General features: G+C 41.7%; 1 protein-coding gene across 9 annotated transcripts in view; it reads right to left on the reverse strand.

Moving 5' to 3' along the window:
* Positions 1-16920, reverse strand: part of CNTN1 (contactin 1) — a 185221-nt gene that overhangs the window by 60412 nt on the left and 107889 nt on the right. For all 9 annotated transcript variants that reach the window (XM_079994122.1, XM_079994126.1, XM_079994128.1 and 6 more), the window contains one exon: positions 792-906. In XM_079994122.1, the coding sequence (XP_079850248.1) occupies positions 792-852 (61 nt within the window). In that variant the 5' untranslated portion in view covers positions 853-906. The remainder of the gene's footprint in view (positions 1-791; positions 907-16920) is intronic.

Consider the following 16920-nt stretch of genomic DNA (forward strand, 5'->3'; position numbering starts at 1 on the left):
TCTGCTACAAGTAATTCATGAGCATTTAAGACTTAAAACATTAGTCAATAAAGACAGCTCACTAATTTTCAAGGTCAAGTTTCTTTGTTTCCTTCCCAGTTATAACAAAGAGCCTTGTAGCATTTTAATAATGAATGCCTCTGCTACAATATGTGCTTGTTTTTAGAGTTATTTTCAGATACAGGTAGTGGGCTCAAGTGCATGAAAACATAATGCCATAATAAATCTCATAGTCTTTGAGAAGCTACATATCTTTTTGATGTTTTTGCTGCAGCAGACCAACTCCTCTAGAAGTTGTTTTTGCCTTTGTGTATTTTGCAGAATTTGTTTATTCATAGGGTGGTTGTAATAACAAAGCTTTACTCAGAATAAACCCATTGAGATGAATGAACATGGCTAAGTTAGGACCATTAAAACATAGTTGAATACAACCCATAATACATAAGCATTCTTGATTAGGCATTATTGCCTAATAAAAACAAAACAAAATTCACTATGAACTCATTTTATTACAGCCATATACTATCCCCCCCCCCTTTCCTGGTTTGGCTTCCAATCCAAAGAAAATCAGGGATGAAATAGGAAAAAGCTGGGTCCTAATTAAAGCCACTTGGATTTTAGTACTTAATAAAAACAGAAAGACAAATGACACAAATTATGAAAGCAAAATGAAAATTAAATAACTTGCCACATGACAATAATTAAAGCTATATTTTGCTCTAGCTTCGTAGCTCAGATACCAATGGCATTACATTTACAGGTTAACTGATTAAATGCAGGGATCATCTTACCTGTCAGGCAGAAAATGGAACAGATTGCAGCAAAATGACTGGTCAAGGGCTGCAGCTTCATCTTCACAAGTATGTTTATTCTCAAGGACGCTGACCTTCAAATCATGGGAAATAGCTGATCATAAAAAAGAATAGAGAATAATAAATTCTATTGCATTAAAGACTTCTAAGATATGGTTATCTGGCCGTAACCCAACATTTTGGGGGCAACTTTGGAGCCAATGGATTAAAATGTTGTTAAATCTTGGAAACAGATAATTCTGGCATCAAATCTGAAATCACATTACCATGACATAAAAAGAATTAAAAAACAACAACCAGAATAGTATGACGCTGGTCAGTTGTTGATCTTTCAGAAAGGGCATGTGAGATGGCAGCTTTCTTTTTCCTCTTGTACTTCACAGAACAATAAGGTGCTATTAAAATTATTTGAACTGGCCAAAAAAAATCTTCCCTGTGATTATGTTAGCCTAGTATGTGGCTATTAATTCTACATCTGCTTAAAAAACATTTGCACAATGGCAGTTAATGTGGAGGTGTAAATACATGGATGTGTCCACACTCTTAGTAATGGAGTCAGAGAAGAAGGATAAAGACAAGGAAGAGGATAAACAACAAGGAAAGATTAAATGGGAGTGACAGAACTTTGACTAATTGGCTTCTTAGTTTCTTCACTTACATGGCTATAGAAATGCAGCAGCAGTTGGAGAGGTATAGGGTGCTCCTGAAATATTGGGTAGGTCTCCACACAGCACACTTTGATATGACCCATAGCTCCAATCCAAGGGCCCCCAATCAGGGTGACCCACCCTGGGCCAACTTGGGGATCTCCCATCCAAATCTGGACCCAAATTAGTTCAGGGTAGGGCTAATGTTTAATAAAGTTTTTTTATGTTAGAAAAGGGACAAGTGGGAAGAAATCAGAGCAATCAGGTCAAGGTATGAGAAAAGAGTCCCAGTCAAGTTAAAGGAGAAGTACTTTTAAGTGCTGGCTTTCCACTTGAGCAAGGAGAATGCAGTTCATTTCATTGATAGGTTTAAGTTTGGATTCCGGATCACTTATCAGGGTCCTCACCACCTACTTATTTCAAGCAGTCTTAAATTAATTTGGGGCATGGAATGGCTAGTGAGGGAAAAAATGGAAAGGAAGTGGTTGATGGCTGGGTAACAGGACCTTTTGATGATCCTCCAATGACATCAAAGGCGGTGATAGAGTTTAGATTTATTCATCACCTTTCATACCTACAGATGATTTGGTAAGTATTGCTATCCGATGTGAAAGTGAGCTTTGCTCTGTTTCATATACTTCCCTTGACAGCACCATATGTGCAGTGTGGTGGCATCCCAGGGTTACAGGTTTTGAGCACTGAGACCTGCTCAGGAACAAATCTGCAGTACTGGCAGATAATTTGGGGTTTCCTTTGGCAGAGTGTGAAACAAATGAAAATCCATCCAGGCCAATGAAAGTCAAGTGATTGACCAAGGACAAAATCATGATGCATCTCACAGGAGAAGGATAATGTGAAATAAATCCATGTATGGTGTTCTGAGTTTCTTTGGAACAATGACATTATTTCAAATATCCACTATTACAAAGTACCTTTTATGAAAATTGCTTTCACAAACTCTTGCAAATAAGATTCTGAAATCCTACATCTACAGATTATTCTAAGGGTCTCAAAGCAAGGTCATAGCATAACTCTTTACACATACAAAAACCCAACACAACTTTTCCCTACGAGGACAAACTCAGTAGGAGATTCTTTTTTCTAGATGGCGTGTTTCCTAGCAACTCTTGAACAGGGTGCCTTTTTAAAACCCGTCACTTGCTTCTGTTGGGAATGCTTTAAAAAATCTCTTTCATCCAATGAATAAACAATACAAATTAAACCAGAAGGCAGCTGCAAGATAGAAGGGAAGAACAATCCAGGTCTCTAGTTGATTTGCAGTACTAGTATTTGTGACTTGGTTTTAAACCTTAATGCATTTGTATTTTCTAGACTTCTTATTTAATTAATAGTTTGACCTCTTTCTCACTTCCTTATCATTCTCTAGCCATTCTTTTCCTGAGCTACAAGTCCTACAAAGAAAGGGCTCAATAGATATGGAAGAACTTATTAGCTTCTACAATCCCTACACAAAACCATGAATCTTGAGCAGCATTTCATTTTGGAATACTTTAAAATTGCATTTTGTTTGTTTGTTTTGATGCTGCTTTGACAGAAAATAACAAAAATTTGGATTCTGCAAGTCAGATGCAAATATACCATACTCTCTTTTTAATTGTCAAGCAGAATCAATTTAAAATTCCTTACTAACACTTTATGCTCAGGTTATTCAAGTGATTATCTAAAAAGATGCCAATTTACAGAAAACTGCAAAGGTATCATTAAACAATTAGAAAAGAGTGCTGTGTATTGCATCAAGAAGACTTGCGTAGCTCACCTCAGTTACCGTTGAAAGTTTAAGCAAAATTCATAAGGATACAATCCACTATTAAATATCTACATCAAGAATATTGCACACAACACTTAACTCCAGGGGTTGATGAAAATATAGAATCACTTTAACGACTGTTTTTAGGGTAGAGCTATGTGGTCCATATAGACAACAATACATTCATAGATGCAATAGCTGTTCCAGTTTTCCTTAATTTTACTTTTTATAAGACCTCATCATCTATAATCAGTGGGTTCACATGCGTCTGAAAAAAATTAGAGACACACTTAATAGCTTCTACAGAGAGATTCGTTTATGACACCTATCAGTAATAAAAATGGGATCAGCGTCCATGCCTTTATCTTGCCTTATAGTAGACTACAGGAAGAATGAATAGATTGTACAGTTCTATACAATCACCATGTGAATACTCCCCTCTCTCACACACAGAGCAGTTTGTTGTCACCTGGAGATCTGCTATTAATTTCAACTATGTAGTCATTTATCTACAAAAGCTCAGAGATGTGGAACATATTACATATAACAATTTAACATATTACAATAGTTTTTATTGAATAGTACACCAGCTCTATGGACAAAGTTAAGGTGCACCAGCGTGCACAGATTTTTGTGCAAGTTGAAGAATATATTTGAGAAGTGGGGCAGTAGACGCCTTATATGATACCAAGCATATATAATACATCCTTTCTCTTTCCATTTTTAGTATTCTACACATCTGCAGTGTGATCACATTTGGTGGTTTTGTTTTTTTGCAAATCACTGAATCTAGAAGATCCCAATCCTAATTCATTCTTATCTTGATTAAGAGGTTTATTTAGTTTTTTTTTTTAAAAAAAAATACAGTTCACTGTGTCATAAAAATATGTATCACAGTGGCTTGCAACAATATAAAAATATAAAACCAAACAATAACACCATAAAATGTAAAAACTGGTTAAAAGAAAAAAGAAATTAAAAACAAACATCAATAGACCATTGTGGAGAAGGTACTTTTAATTGCCTGCATAGGCCTGGTAGAATAGAAAGGTTTTCAGCAGGCATTTAAAAGTTGGCACATAAGGTGCCCACTGAATCTTTATTCAAAACAAAACAAAATTCCTTCCAGTAGCACCTTAAAGACCAACTAAGTTAGTTCTTGGTATGAGCTTCACTGTGTATCTGAAGAAGTGTGCATGCACACGAAAGCACACTGTGTATCTGAAGAAGTGTGCATGCACACGAAAGCTCATACCAAGAACTAACTTAGTTGGTCTTTAAGGTGCTACTGGAAGGAATTTTGTTTTGTTTTGACTATGGCAGACCAACACGGCTACCTATCTGTAACTGAATCTTTATTGGCAGTGTTTCACAGTACTGGACAAACAACACTAAAAGCTTGGTTTCACGCTGTTGTCAAACGAGCTTCACCAACTTGGGTAATGACCAAAGATGCTCCTGCAAATTATCTTCAGTGATCGAGCTGGAATATCAGGCAATCCTTAAGATTTCCTGGGCCCAAATTATTCAAGGCTTTGCAAATCAATCCAAGGACCTTGAACCTGACTTGGTAGCAGATGAGTAGGCAATGTAGTTATGTCATATGTTCTTGACCAGAAGCTGCCATCAGCGATCTAGCCATCCGCTGGAACTTCTGAACCAGACCCAAAGGCAGCCCCACATAAAGCACATAGCAATAGCGTAGCCAAGAGGTTAGCAGTGCATGAACTGTAGTGCTCAGGCAATCCCTGTACAGGGATAGCAATAGTTGGCAAACCAGATGAAGCTGGTAAAAGGCATTCCTAGCCACAGAGGACATTTGGGCCTCTAGTAACAAACATGCATACCTGAGTATCTCCCCAAACTATGCACTTGGTCCTTCAGATCCCTCTGCAACCCCATCCAAAACAGGGAACTTGCCAATTTCCCAAACACAGGAATCACTGACTCAGAGAGCCGCCATGTTCCCATAATTCAAACACAGTTTATTGGTGTTCCTCCAGTCCACCACTGCATCCAGACATTAGTACAAAGCTTTCAGTTTCTCCTGATTCAGATGTTATGGAGAAGTAGAGCCAAGTGTCATCAGCATACTGGTGCGCCCTTGCTCCAAAATGCTTAATAACTGCACCCGCTTTGTTTAGATATAAATCTATATGATAAAATATATAAACAAAAACCCAACCTTGAAATGAATATGGCATATCTGAGAGTCAGAATTCAAGCTGTGATTTGCCACCCATATAAATTGGGCTGCATATCTATCATATATGTTGAAGTCCAGTCATTTAAATATTTGCCACACATAGCTTCACAACAAGTTTTATGACCTGGATGTGTCAGTTGTCATTACCAAAGAAAAATTCACGCAGGGGCAGATATTAGTGTTTTGAAAGAGTGATCTCATTCTATCAAACTTGTGTTAGCTCCATTATGATTATTTATATAATTAACACTACAATTGCAAAATAATGTAGCTCATCTTGTTGGTCTACCACTGTCTTTAAGACTTCTCACTTATATAGTTTCATTGTCATAATTGGTTGCTTCAGTTCAAAGATAAACGTAAAACTACTTATGTAAGTTGGTGACAATCACTATTTCTTGTCAGAGTGAATTCCATCATTTAGCTAGTTTAACTAACTTGGGAACATTTCAGTGGAACGGCTGCAAGTAGAACTTAAACTGCACTGTGATTAACACAGCCACCCAATTATGAGAATGAGAAGCACACTGTGAATCACATACAGTTGTACCTCGGTTTAAGTACTTAATACGTTCTGGAGGTCCGTTCTTAACCTGAAACTGTTCTTAACCTGAAGCACCACTTTAGCTAATGGGGCCTCCTGCTGCCGCCGCACCGCCGGAGCCCGATTTCTGTTCTTATCCTGAAGCAGAGTTCTTAACCTGAAGCACTGTTTCTGGTTTAGTGGAGTGTGTAACCTGAAGCATCTGTAACCCGAGGTACCCACCCCTGTATTACATTTACTTGACAATTCTTGAGATTTTGGGTAAATTTCAAATGTTACTGTCATCAGAGTAGCTTTGAAGGTTGACACTGGCCAAGGAACCATGAATATGAGGATGAAATTTGGTACTTCTTCATGAACAGTCAATTCTGACCACCAAAACATTAAGAATTGGCAATAAATGCTATCCACTGAATTTCTGACATATTTCATAACATTTAGCACAGTCTAACATTTTAAACATTTAGGGACGCAGGTGGCGCTGTGGGTTAAAGCCTCAGCGCCTAGGGCTTGCCGATCGAAAGGTCGGCGGTTCGAATCCCTGTGGCGGGGTGCGCTCCCGCTGCTCGGTCCCAGCGCCTGCCAACCTAGCAGTTCGAAAGCACCTCCGGGTGCAAGTAGATAAATAGGGACCGCTTACCAGCGGGAAGGTAAACGGCGTTTCCGTGTGCGGCTCTGGCTCGCCAGAGCAGCGATGTCACGCTGGCCACGTGACCCGGAAGTGTCTCTGGACAGCGCTGGCCCCTGGCCTCTTAAGTGAGATGGGCGCACAACCCCAGAGTCTGTCAAGACTGGCCCGTACGGGCAGGGGTACCTTTACCTTTACCTTTAACATTTTAAAAAAGCATAGTTTATATATTCCACAAGCCCTACATTTTAAACTAGATGTAATTTAAATGTTATTCCTAAATATTTTAACTCAAATATGCAGTAGAAAACCCTGACTCTGTAAAAAGACTTACACATATATGATGAAATAGCCATAAAGCAATAGAAACCACAGATAGAATGCCACCTTTTCTGGGTAGTTCTCATGTTAAGTGATAATAAATGTGCTGGCTTGTGGAAAAACAGTTTAATATTAGAAGATGCATACTATGTTGTGTTCTGGATGGTGGAAAAGTCCAGCACAGGGGTAGGTATTGTTCACTTCCAAGCAAATGTCAAGTTATGCTTGCCAAGCCAATTTCAGAACACCAGGACAGTTATCCAAACATTGTTGTTCCTTTTATGCTGGTGGCAAACTTCCTGTGTCATGAAAGCATCCAGGGGCAGCTCAGTTCCAAAACATCACTGTGCCAAAACAGTTTGTCCCACTTACAGTAAGCAGTAGCAAACCAAGTCACACACGTCAGCTTCCCTTTCTGTTAAAGGTTTTGCCTTAGAAGTTCTATTTTCTACTTCTCTTTACCTGCAGAAAAGACAGTTCCCCATCATAGACTTAGACATTTGTAGTTTCTCCATCCCAACCTAAAAAGTTTTTAAAACCTTTTAGGAAATATAGGTATCTTCAGTATCTTGAAACAAGATATACAAGTCCCTATATGCAAACATGATTTATTTTCTTATTGTTTAATCAACTGTTGGTCACAATAATAATACATATTTGTACAATATTTGATGGCCTGATAAAAATCACAGGAAATATAGAGAGGTAGCAGTTAAGATTGTTTAAAGGTAAAGGGACCCCTGACCATTAGGTCCAGTCACGGATGACTCTGGCGTTGCGGTGCTCATCTCGCTTTCCTGGCTGAGGGAGCCGGCGTACAGCTTCTGGGTCATGTGCCCAGCATGACTAAGCTGCTTCTGGTGAACCAGAGCAGAGCACGGAAACGCTGTTTACCATTCCGCCGGAGCAGTACCTATTTATCTACTTGCACTTTGACGTGCTTCCAAACTGCTAGGTTGGCAGGAGCAGGGACTGAGCAATGGGAGCTCATTCTTTCACGGGGATTCAAACCGCTGACCTTCTGATCAGCAAGTCCTAGGCTCGGTGGTTTAGACCACAGTGCCACCCACTGTGTTTAGGGCCATTCAAAAGGTATTAATGTTGTGGAAATTAGCAACTTAAGGTATGTTTATATGTATAATTAAAAATCAGATCAATGAAGGAAGAAAATTTGCAGTAATATCAACATATGATTGTTCATTCAAATATTATGTAAGTGAAAACCATTTCTTCTCAAATTTTTCTTGCTGTTCTTTTACCCTGATACAATTAATAGGATCCATTATTATTGCTCTAAGCCAGGATGGCATGCTTGCAATTCTCACTCGCTGGATCATCACCTTGTCGAGGTGAGTGGGCTTGCACGTTCCTATGACCCTTGTGAGTGAAGCTGCCGGGAGTCTTGGACTCCCAGCAGGGTCACCCAAGGTGGTAAAGTTAAAGGGGAGGAGCTAGACAAAGAATGTTGCAAGAAGTCCTCAATGGCAGAACAGGTAGAAGATAACCAGCGGTATGTTACAACGGCTGTGAAGGTGGATGAAGGCAGCAGCAGATAATAATCTACCAGTCATCGTGGTACTCATACCATCAGAATAGAGCCTTACTGTGAAGACGGTGCGTTGGTCAGTGTGCACTGATCTACACACATAAATTCATGCACAGGTGTCTTTCAAAACCGCGTCCCAAACCCAAACTAAAAAATGTGCCATGGCGATTCATGCACAGGTGTCTTTCAAAACCGCGTCCCAAACCCAAACTAAAAAATGTGCCATGGCGATCGGCAAATGGTAACGGGGGCAGGACCATGAAATCTGGAAGCCCTTGTCATGAACCGGCACATAGGTGGTGGATACAGATTCAGTCGTTCTGACTCAAGGAATGAATTTTAACACAATAGTTGGGCAAGATTTTGATCTGTGGTCTGCACCTATTGGGAAAGACTCTCCTCCCTGAAAGAGAGGGGAGTGGTTGTGGGCGGGAGCCCGAACACCGCTCCTAGCAGGGGGCGTTGCCCCCTGCCTCCAGCTCACCTGGCTGGCGCTCACGCCCCCCCCCCCGGTGGCCGTCCAACCAGGTGCCATGGGGGGCGTGTCCAGCAGCCTTCATGCTGCAGCACCAGCCTCTTCCTGGCCTCATTTCTCTTCGTCGTCCTGTGCGAGTCACCCACCCTCCACTCCCTTTGAGTTAGGGCTTAGGTCATTGGCATTGCTATGGACCTTAGGTTGGTCGCCCCGGTTGCCCGGGGGGCCTGGTAGGAGTTTTTCCATTTGGCATTAGGCTTTTTGTTTTTTTCGTCTACCTCGTAGCAATCGTCACAACTTTTTGTGGTATTGGTGGGTAGGTTAGGCATTGGAATAATGTGTTGTGGTGTGTCGAAGCGCTAGGTGTGGCCATCGCCTATGCCTTCAATTTCTAGGGGTATTCCGTTAAAGGAATCTGGCGGTCGTGTATTCCGTCCGAAGCCTGCTTGGCGGGAGGCCATGGCACGACCCTCGGTGACATCAGGGGTGAGCCTATAGTTGGATTAGCATCAACAGGTGATGAACCCCTGGTGAATAAACCCACTTGTTTCGCGATCCAATGCCTAAGCCAATACCTTCGCATTGCTGTAATAAAGTTGTGGCCTTTTCTAGCCCATTAACCTTATATCACGTGTCCCTGTGTCTTCATTTCACTTCGCGGGGGTCCTCGAACCACAAAGAAGAAATTGGCAACAGCAACCAGAACATAATCTTACTTTTCACTAGATGTGCAGCACACTACCTTGTTATTACCAACACACCCTTCGACAAAATATAAATTTAAAACCTCATGTAGGCAGCCTCAGTCAAACCAATGGTATCTCTTAGACTAAGTAATTGTCCAAGTTGAAGATCGCCGTGATGTGCTCCTTACCAGAGCTATGACAAGTGGCAATGACTGCTGGACAGATGACTGATTAATATGTTCCAAGATGGCTATCAAAGTTAGACCTCAACGAAGGTTTCAAGGAATGAAACCAAGGCGCAAAATGAACACCTAAGCCCTTCAAGATCCTATTAAGTAGGATGGCTTCTAAACGACTCTTAAGGACTATCTGCTTTTGGAGTTCCCTGATAACATTGTGGAACACTGGACCTAACTAAAAACATCCATTATTGCAGCCTCTGAACAAACTATTGGATACCAAACCAAGAAACACCAGGATGACAGTGAGATTGAATGCATTATCGACAAGAAAAGGAAGGCCTTTCAGATCTGGCAAAGAGATAGAAACTGTGCCACTAAGAAGAAAACATATGCCAACGCTAAGGCTGAGGTTCAAAGAAGAACCAGAGAACTAAAGAACACCTGGTGGATAAAAAAGCTCAAGAGATCCAGCACTTAGCCAACACTCATGATTCACAGAGTTTTTTTAAAGCCACAAAGATCATCTGCAGGCCAATAAATCATGGCATGCCCCCTATGCTCAACAGACGGTACCACACTTCTAAAAGATAAAGAAGCTATTGCACTATGCTGGAAAGAACATAACCAGGATCTCTTTAACTCTGACTCCCCTGTAGCTGCTGAGGTCCTCTCACAAATTCTGCAAAAACAAATTAGATGAGCTTGCAATATCTCCAAATCTGGGAGAGTTGTGTACAGCTATTAACCAAACGAAAAACACAAAGCCAGTGGACCGGATGGGATACCTGCTAAAGTCTTTGAAGTGGGTGGAAGTGAATTTATACAACAACTTCACAAGCTCATCAAAAAAATATGGGAGAGCGAGGAGATCTCTGCAGACTTTTGGGATGCCAAAATTATCGATCTTTTTAAAAAAGGTGATAGAACAGATTGTGGAAACTATCGAAGCATCTCTTTATTAGCTGTGGCCAGCAACATTCTTGCAAGGATCTTAGCAAACCATCTCCTAACAATATCTAGGGGGACAGTGGGCATGATTTTCACAACTCAACCCTCCATGATAATATGGCAGCAACAATCACAGATAACAATGGCTCTCAAAGTGAACCATTCACAGTGGGATCAGGTGTTAAACACAGTTGTCTTATCGCCCCAACTCTATTTATGATTTTCATTGCCACGATCCTACGCTTTGTCAAAGGGAAACTCCCCTCCGGAGTAGAAATCATACATTGAACAGATGGAAAGCTCTTTAATCTGAGGAGGCTGAAAGCAAAGAGTAAGGTTACCGTAACTTCTGTCATAGAGCTTCAGTATGCTGATGACAACGTAGTGTGTGCACACTCAGAGGATGTCCTCCAAACCATCCTAAGTATCTTTGCAGAAGCTTAAAGTTTGCGCAACATCCAAAAAACCAAAGTGCTGCACCAACAAGTACAAAACAACCCCTCTGCAGTACCACAAATCCAACTCAGTGTTATAACATTGGAAATTGTCGATCACTTCTCATACCTGGCCTACCATAAGGGCCAACATTGATGCCGAAATCCAGCATCGCCTGAGCTCTGCGAGTGCAGCTTTCTCACAATTGAAGTGCAGAGTATTTGAGGACTGATACATTCACAGGGAAACCAAAATGCTTGTTTACAAAGCTATTGTAAAGGTAAAGGTAAAGGTACCCCTGCCCGTACGGGCCAGTCTTGACAGACTCTGGGGTTGTGCGCCCATCTCACTTAAGAGGCCAAGGGCCAGCGCTGTCCGGAGACACTTCCGGGTCACGTGGCCAGCGTGACATCGCTGCTCTGGGGAGCCAGAGCCGCACACGGAAACGCCGTTTACCTTCCCGCTGGTAAGCGGTCCCTATTTATCTACTTGCACCCGGAGGTGCTTTCGAACTGCTAGGTTGGCAGGCAATGGGACCAAGCAGCGGGAGCGCACCCCGCCGCAGGGATTCGAACCGCCGACCTTTTGATCGGCAAGTCCTAGGCGCTGAGGCTTTAACCCACAGCGCCACCTGCGTCCCACAAAGCTATTGTACTACCACTTATAAATGCCATCTCCAACTCCTTGAAAGATTCCATCAGCAATGTCTCCAAAAAAAATTACACATCACTTGAAAAGACAGGCGAACTAATGCCAGTGTACTAGAAAAAGCAAAGATCAACAGTGTCAAAGCAATTATTCTTCAACATCAACTTTGATGGACTGGTCATGTTGTTCTGATGCCTGATTATTGTCTTCCAAAGCAACTACTCTATTCTGAACTTAAAAATGGAAAGCGTAATGCTAGTGGTCAACAAAAGAGGTTTAAAGACTCTCTCAAGGGAAATTTAAAAAAATGTAGTATAAACACCGACAATTAGGAAACACTGGCCTGCAAGTGCTCCAACTGGAGAAGAGCCCTTACCAAAGCTGTCATGGGTTTTGAAGACGTTTGAACTCAGAAACCTATGTCCCCACTGTGGAATGACGTGTGGATCCAGAATTGGCCTCCAAGGTCACTTACAGACTCACTGTTCATGGAAGACAATATTACTCGACTATGAGTGATCATAGAAGAAGAACAAGCAGCAGCTTGGAACTGCTTCAAGAGTGCTTGGAGCTTACAGATGAGGATTTGAATAAGATGACGTCAATGGCCTGGCAGATATTGCTCACAGTGAGAAATGTTTGCCTTTTGGAGATTAGGAGACAGTTGCTCCATCTGTTATTTTTCTTCTGCACATCTAAACAAAGTACAGTCCATTTACCAAACCTCCATTAACACTACATTCACACAGAACTTGTTAGTTTGATATTGGTGTGTGTATTGCCCCCAAATCCATTTATAGTCCTTTGAATAATCTAGTCCCTTTTGGGGAATACTGCATTTATATTCAGAAGTGAAACTGCTCATAGCTTTATTTGCCCCACTTATAGCCTTGCTCTACTTGCAGGCCTGGCCCCAAACATTTGGGAACCTGAGCTGAATCAGAAAATGGTGTCCCCTGTCCAGCAAAGAAAAAGGGGGGGTGAGTGAAGATCTATATCAGAAACAAGGGGAAGGGAATCACATCAACCAACAGTCAGAGGACATTGCAAGAGGGAAAGGGGCACACTCTGAATCACAATGGATGGGTGCAGAAGAGCACAGAAGACTTCAGAGTACAGCCCCCATCATTTCCTCTCCTAGAGCTGGAAGGAGACCAACAGTGCCTCCTGTTTGACAAGAGATAGAGGGGGCAGGACTGCTGAGGAGGTGGCAGATCCAGTCTCCAAGGAGTGCACCACAGCCATTGCTGCCACTGTAGTGGCAGCAGTAGGTGATACATTCCTGGGAGGCAAGTACTTCTACCCCTGTGGATTCTGCTGACCGAGGCAGTTGCCTCACCTTGTCTCATGTGTGGGCTGGCCCTGCCTTCTTGCACAGGGTAATAAAAGATCCCAAACTCAATTTTGGTGGAGTTATTTTTGACTAAGGAAGTGAAAGCAGGTATTTTATGAGATACAGTGGTACCTCGGGTTACAGACGCTTCAGGTTACAGACTCCGCTAACCCAGAAATAGCACCTTGGGTTAAGAACTTTGCTTCAGGATGAGAACAGAAATCACGTGGCGGTGGCGCGGCAGCAGCGGGAGGCCCCATTAGCTAAAGTGGTTCCTCAGGTTAAGAACAGTTTCAGGTTAGGAACGGACCTCCAGAACAAATTAAGTTCTTAACTCGAGGTACCACTGTATTGGGAAGGCAATGATATCAAATGGGGTGTTAGGGGAGGGGTAGTACCACTGGTGGGGGACACGTCATGTTCCTTCTGGGGTAGTTTGTCCACCTTTGGTCCCCACTCTGCATTCAGCTCTCGCCTGTGGCTCCTAGATACTGTCAGCAAGTGACAGTGACCACAACCCGGAAACAGTTTATATTGGTTGACTAAACCAGGTGAGCGTAGCCAATGAGTCTCAAACCCTTGCTGGGTTAGGGACGTCCCTGCATACAAAAACAGGTTCTGGTGGGTTGAGTGGATGGGACCAATAGTGGGTCCAACAGTCAAGAAGATGGTTTCTGCATGCACTGTAGAGGGAATTGAGGGGCTAATGGGTTTTGTCAACCTGGGAAGGTAGCCCGTCTAGGAGAAGGAAAATGCTGCTACTAAATCTCCACTGCCTTGTGGGATATGTTTAAAAAAGAGGGCTAAACCAAAGTGGAGTCCCTAACATGGTTTGATGGCACTTTTTATGACTTCTGGCAACTCCTGCAGGCCAACTGGTGCCAAATGTATTGCTCTGCTTTCCTTTTGACCACATCAGTGAGGCGAGGAGGGGAGTCTTGTTTGTCTGGGCATTCCAGGACCTCTGTACACACTGCCCAAGCTCGCGCCCCAGGGAGGTGCCAGGTGCTGCTAACACAGCAGTTTGATTTCACCCCTGGAGGCACACTCCATTGTGTCTTAAGATGCCAACAACAAAAGTTAACAAAGCCAAAAAGAGAAAGCATTCCAACTACATCGAACCTGGTGTAACCATTTAGAAAGGACACAAGCCCTGTTCATGCAGTCACATGAGAGACAAAGCAAGTACCCACTCATTGGCCTGCTCCTACCTGCTGTTCATGCATTTTAAGTGGATGAGCCAAGAGGAAGCCACTGAGCAGGACCTCATTGTAATCACATGAGGGGCTAACAGCTAAATAGGGGTACACTGCATGTGTCATCCATAATATTACTGAATGAAAGAACAACTGTACTATATTCTGTACAGTATAGTACAGAATCTAACTCTAATAAGATTAAAACTAGCTTAAAGTTTGAATATGACAGAAAATTGGTCTGGAGATTAACCCTGAGTATTTTAATATCACAGCAGTATAAAATGGAAGGGTTTTTTTAAAAAAAGAAGCCATTATAAAATGGCACTGATCTGTAACACTTCAAGACCATGATTTGAGAATGCATGCATTAAAAGATGGAAAGAGATTCAATATACATTTCTCAAGCATGAGATCTTTTAAGCTGCATTTCTATTCAGAAAGCTGCTGCTAACGCTATTCCCATCGATGCTATTATCTGCAGGTTGGTTGAGATCTGCAACATTTATAAAGGCAGAGCTTTGAAGTCTGAGCACTGGCAGCTCTCAGCTCTACCTCCTGAGATATGTCTAGAAATATGTCTTGCAGCAAGTTTACTATGAACATTTCTTTCTTTTATACTGGGAGTAGTTCTTGATATCACTGGCTACCATAGGGAACCAGAGAGGGGAGCTGGAAATGTGCCCACTCCAGACCACAAGACGCACCTAATTTTTGGAGGAGGAAAACAAGAAAAAAAATATTCTGAATCTCAGAAGCCAGAACAGCAAGAGGGATTGCTGCGCAGTGAAAGCAGCAATCCCTCTTGCTGTTCTGGCTTCTGGGATAGCCTCGCAGCCTGCATTCACTCCATAAGATGCAGACACATTTCCCCTTACTTTTTTGGAGGGAAAAAGTGAGACTTATAGAGCAAAAAATACGGTAAACAGCTCTTTCAGAATGCACTGTCCTCCTTTAATTTTGTTTAAATTAAAAAAATATATAAAGCCACCAGGCAACTGTGCATTACTAAAACTGTTTGGTTGGCATGGCACACCATGCCAAGGAAAATCCCTCTCAACTTGTAGGTGAATCATGTGGCAAATATGGACACATGAACCTGTCTTATATGCAGACAAAGTATATCTAGGCCAGTACTGTCAACTCTGGTTGGCAGTGGCAGCAGCTTACCAACGACTCCAGATATTTTTCCTAGTCATAAATCCTAGGGGTAGTTCCAGGTTTAAAGCAGCCCTATGCCCAACACAGGCCCCCCTCCAGCACTGTTGTCCCTCCCCAGCTGTGAGTAAGCAGCTCCAAGTCACCATTTAAAATTTCCTGTCCAAAATAGTGGTGGCATTTTAGTGTCTCACAATGCCCCAGCATGGGCTGCTTAAGGCATGGGGGGGGGGGGAACCTAGAATATGTGTCAACAAGGATAAGCCGTGTTGGGGTTCCAGCAGCTGCCCAAGGGTGGCAGGTCAAGTGCAAGGTTTACACATTAGCTAGAAGAATTAAAATCTATTAAATAAGTAAAGATACTAAGGCAGTTGATGTTGGTATCTGCATTCCTCTTGATAAGCTGGAACTGTTATGCCAGAAATTGGACCAGGAACCTTCTCTATGCAGAGCCTATATCCTACTTGTCAGCTGTAGCTTTGCATGCATGTTTTGGGACAAATGGAATGTCTCCAATTTTTCATGTATCCACTTGAGTGAAGTTAGGTAGAAAATGTAATTTTTCCATCCAGAGCTCCAGATATTAACCTAATGATAAATATACCACTTCAGATATATATTGGCCCTAGCAATGTTTTGGGGATTTTGGAAACATGCTCTTTTCTGAAACCAATGCTGTTGATCAACTGCTAAGTAAATCATATTAATCTTACCACTCATCAACTGCATTCCCAGAATCACAGAGAAGTCTTTGACCTCTTAAAACTCTTGTTTACTTCAGTAGAAACAACTGGTGTTTCTGGAATACTATCAGGATTCTGTTTACCATAACAATGCAGAGCACTCTGAGTGAGAAGATTAGCTCCTTAATAATATCTCTGGAATTACAGCATCTACTTTAAGAAATTAAACGGTAGAAAAAATAGGCTGATATAGAAAGAAAGTTATCAGATATTATTTATGCTTTTATACTTTGTGTAAATAAAATATAAATGAACTATAGCAGGGTTATCCTGCTACAAAATTATTTGTGATGCATAGAATCCACTTTTAAATTATGAAAGATACACGAAAACTGATATCATATCAGCTTCCTTTTTATTATATTGTGTAATCATAATTGAAAGCATAATGATTATTTGCTTTGCGCTTGTTTATGAACTACTGCTACTCAAATTACATTCTCAAAAAAAAATAAAAAATCAACAAATATGCTCCTCAAAAATAGAAAGCATTATGGAAGAAAATAATGTTTTCTGTTTCAATTAGATCAGGCTTCCTTAACCTCAGTCCTCCAGATGTTTTTGGCCTACAACTCCCATGATCCCTAGCTAGCAGGACCAGTGGTCAGGGATGATGGGAATTGTAGTCTCAAAACATCCGGAGG

Source organism: Podarcis cretensis, assembly GCF_951804945.1.
Source record: "Podarcis cretensis genome assembly, chromosome: 10".
In the NCBI taxonomy this organism is placed as follows: Eukaryota; Metazoa; Chordata; class Lepidosauria; order Squamata; family Lacertidae; genus Podarcis; species Podarcis cretensis.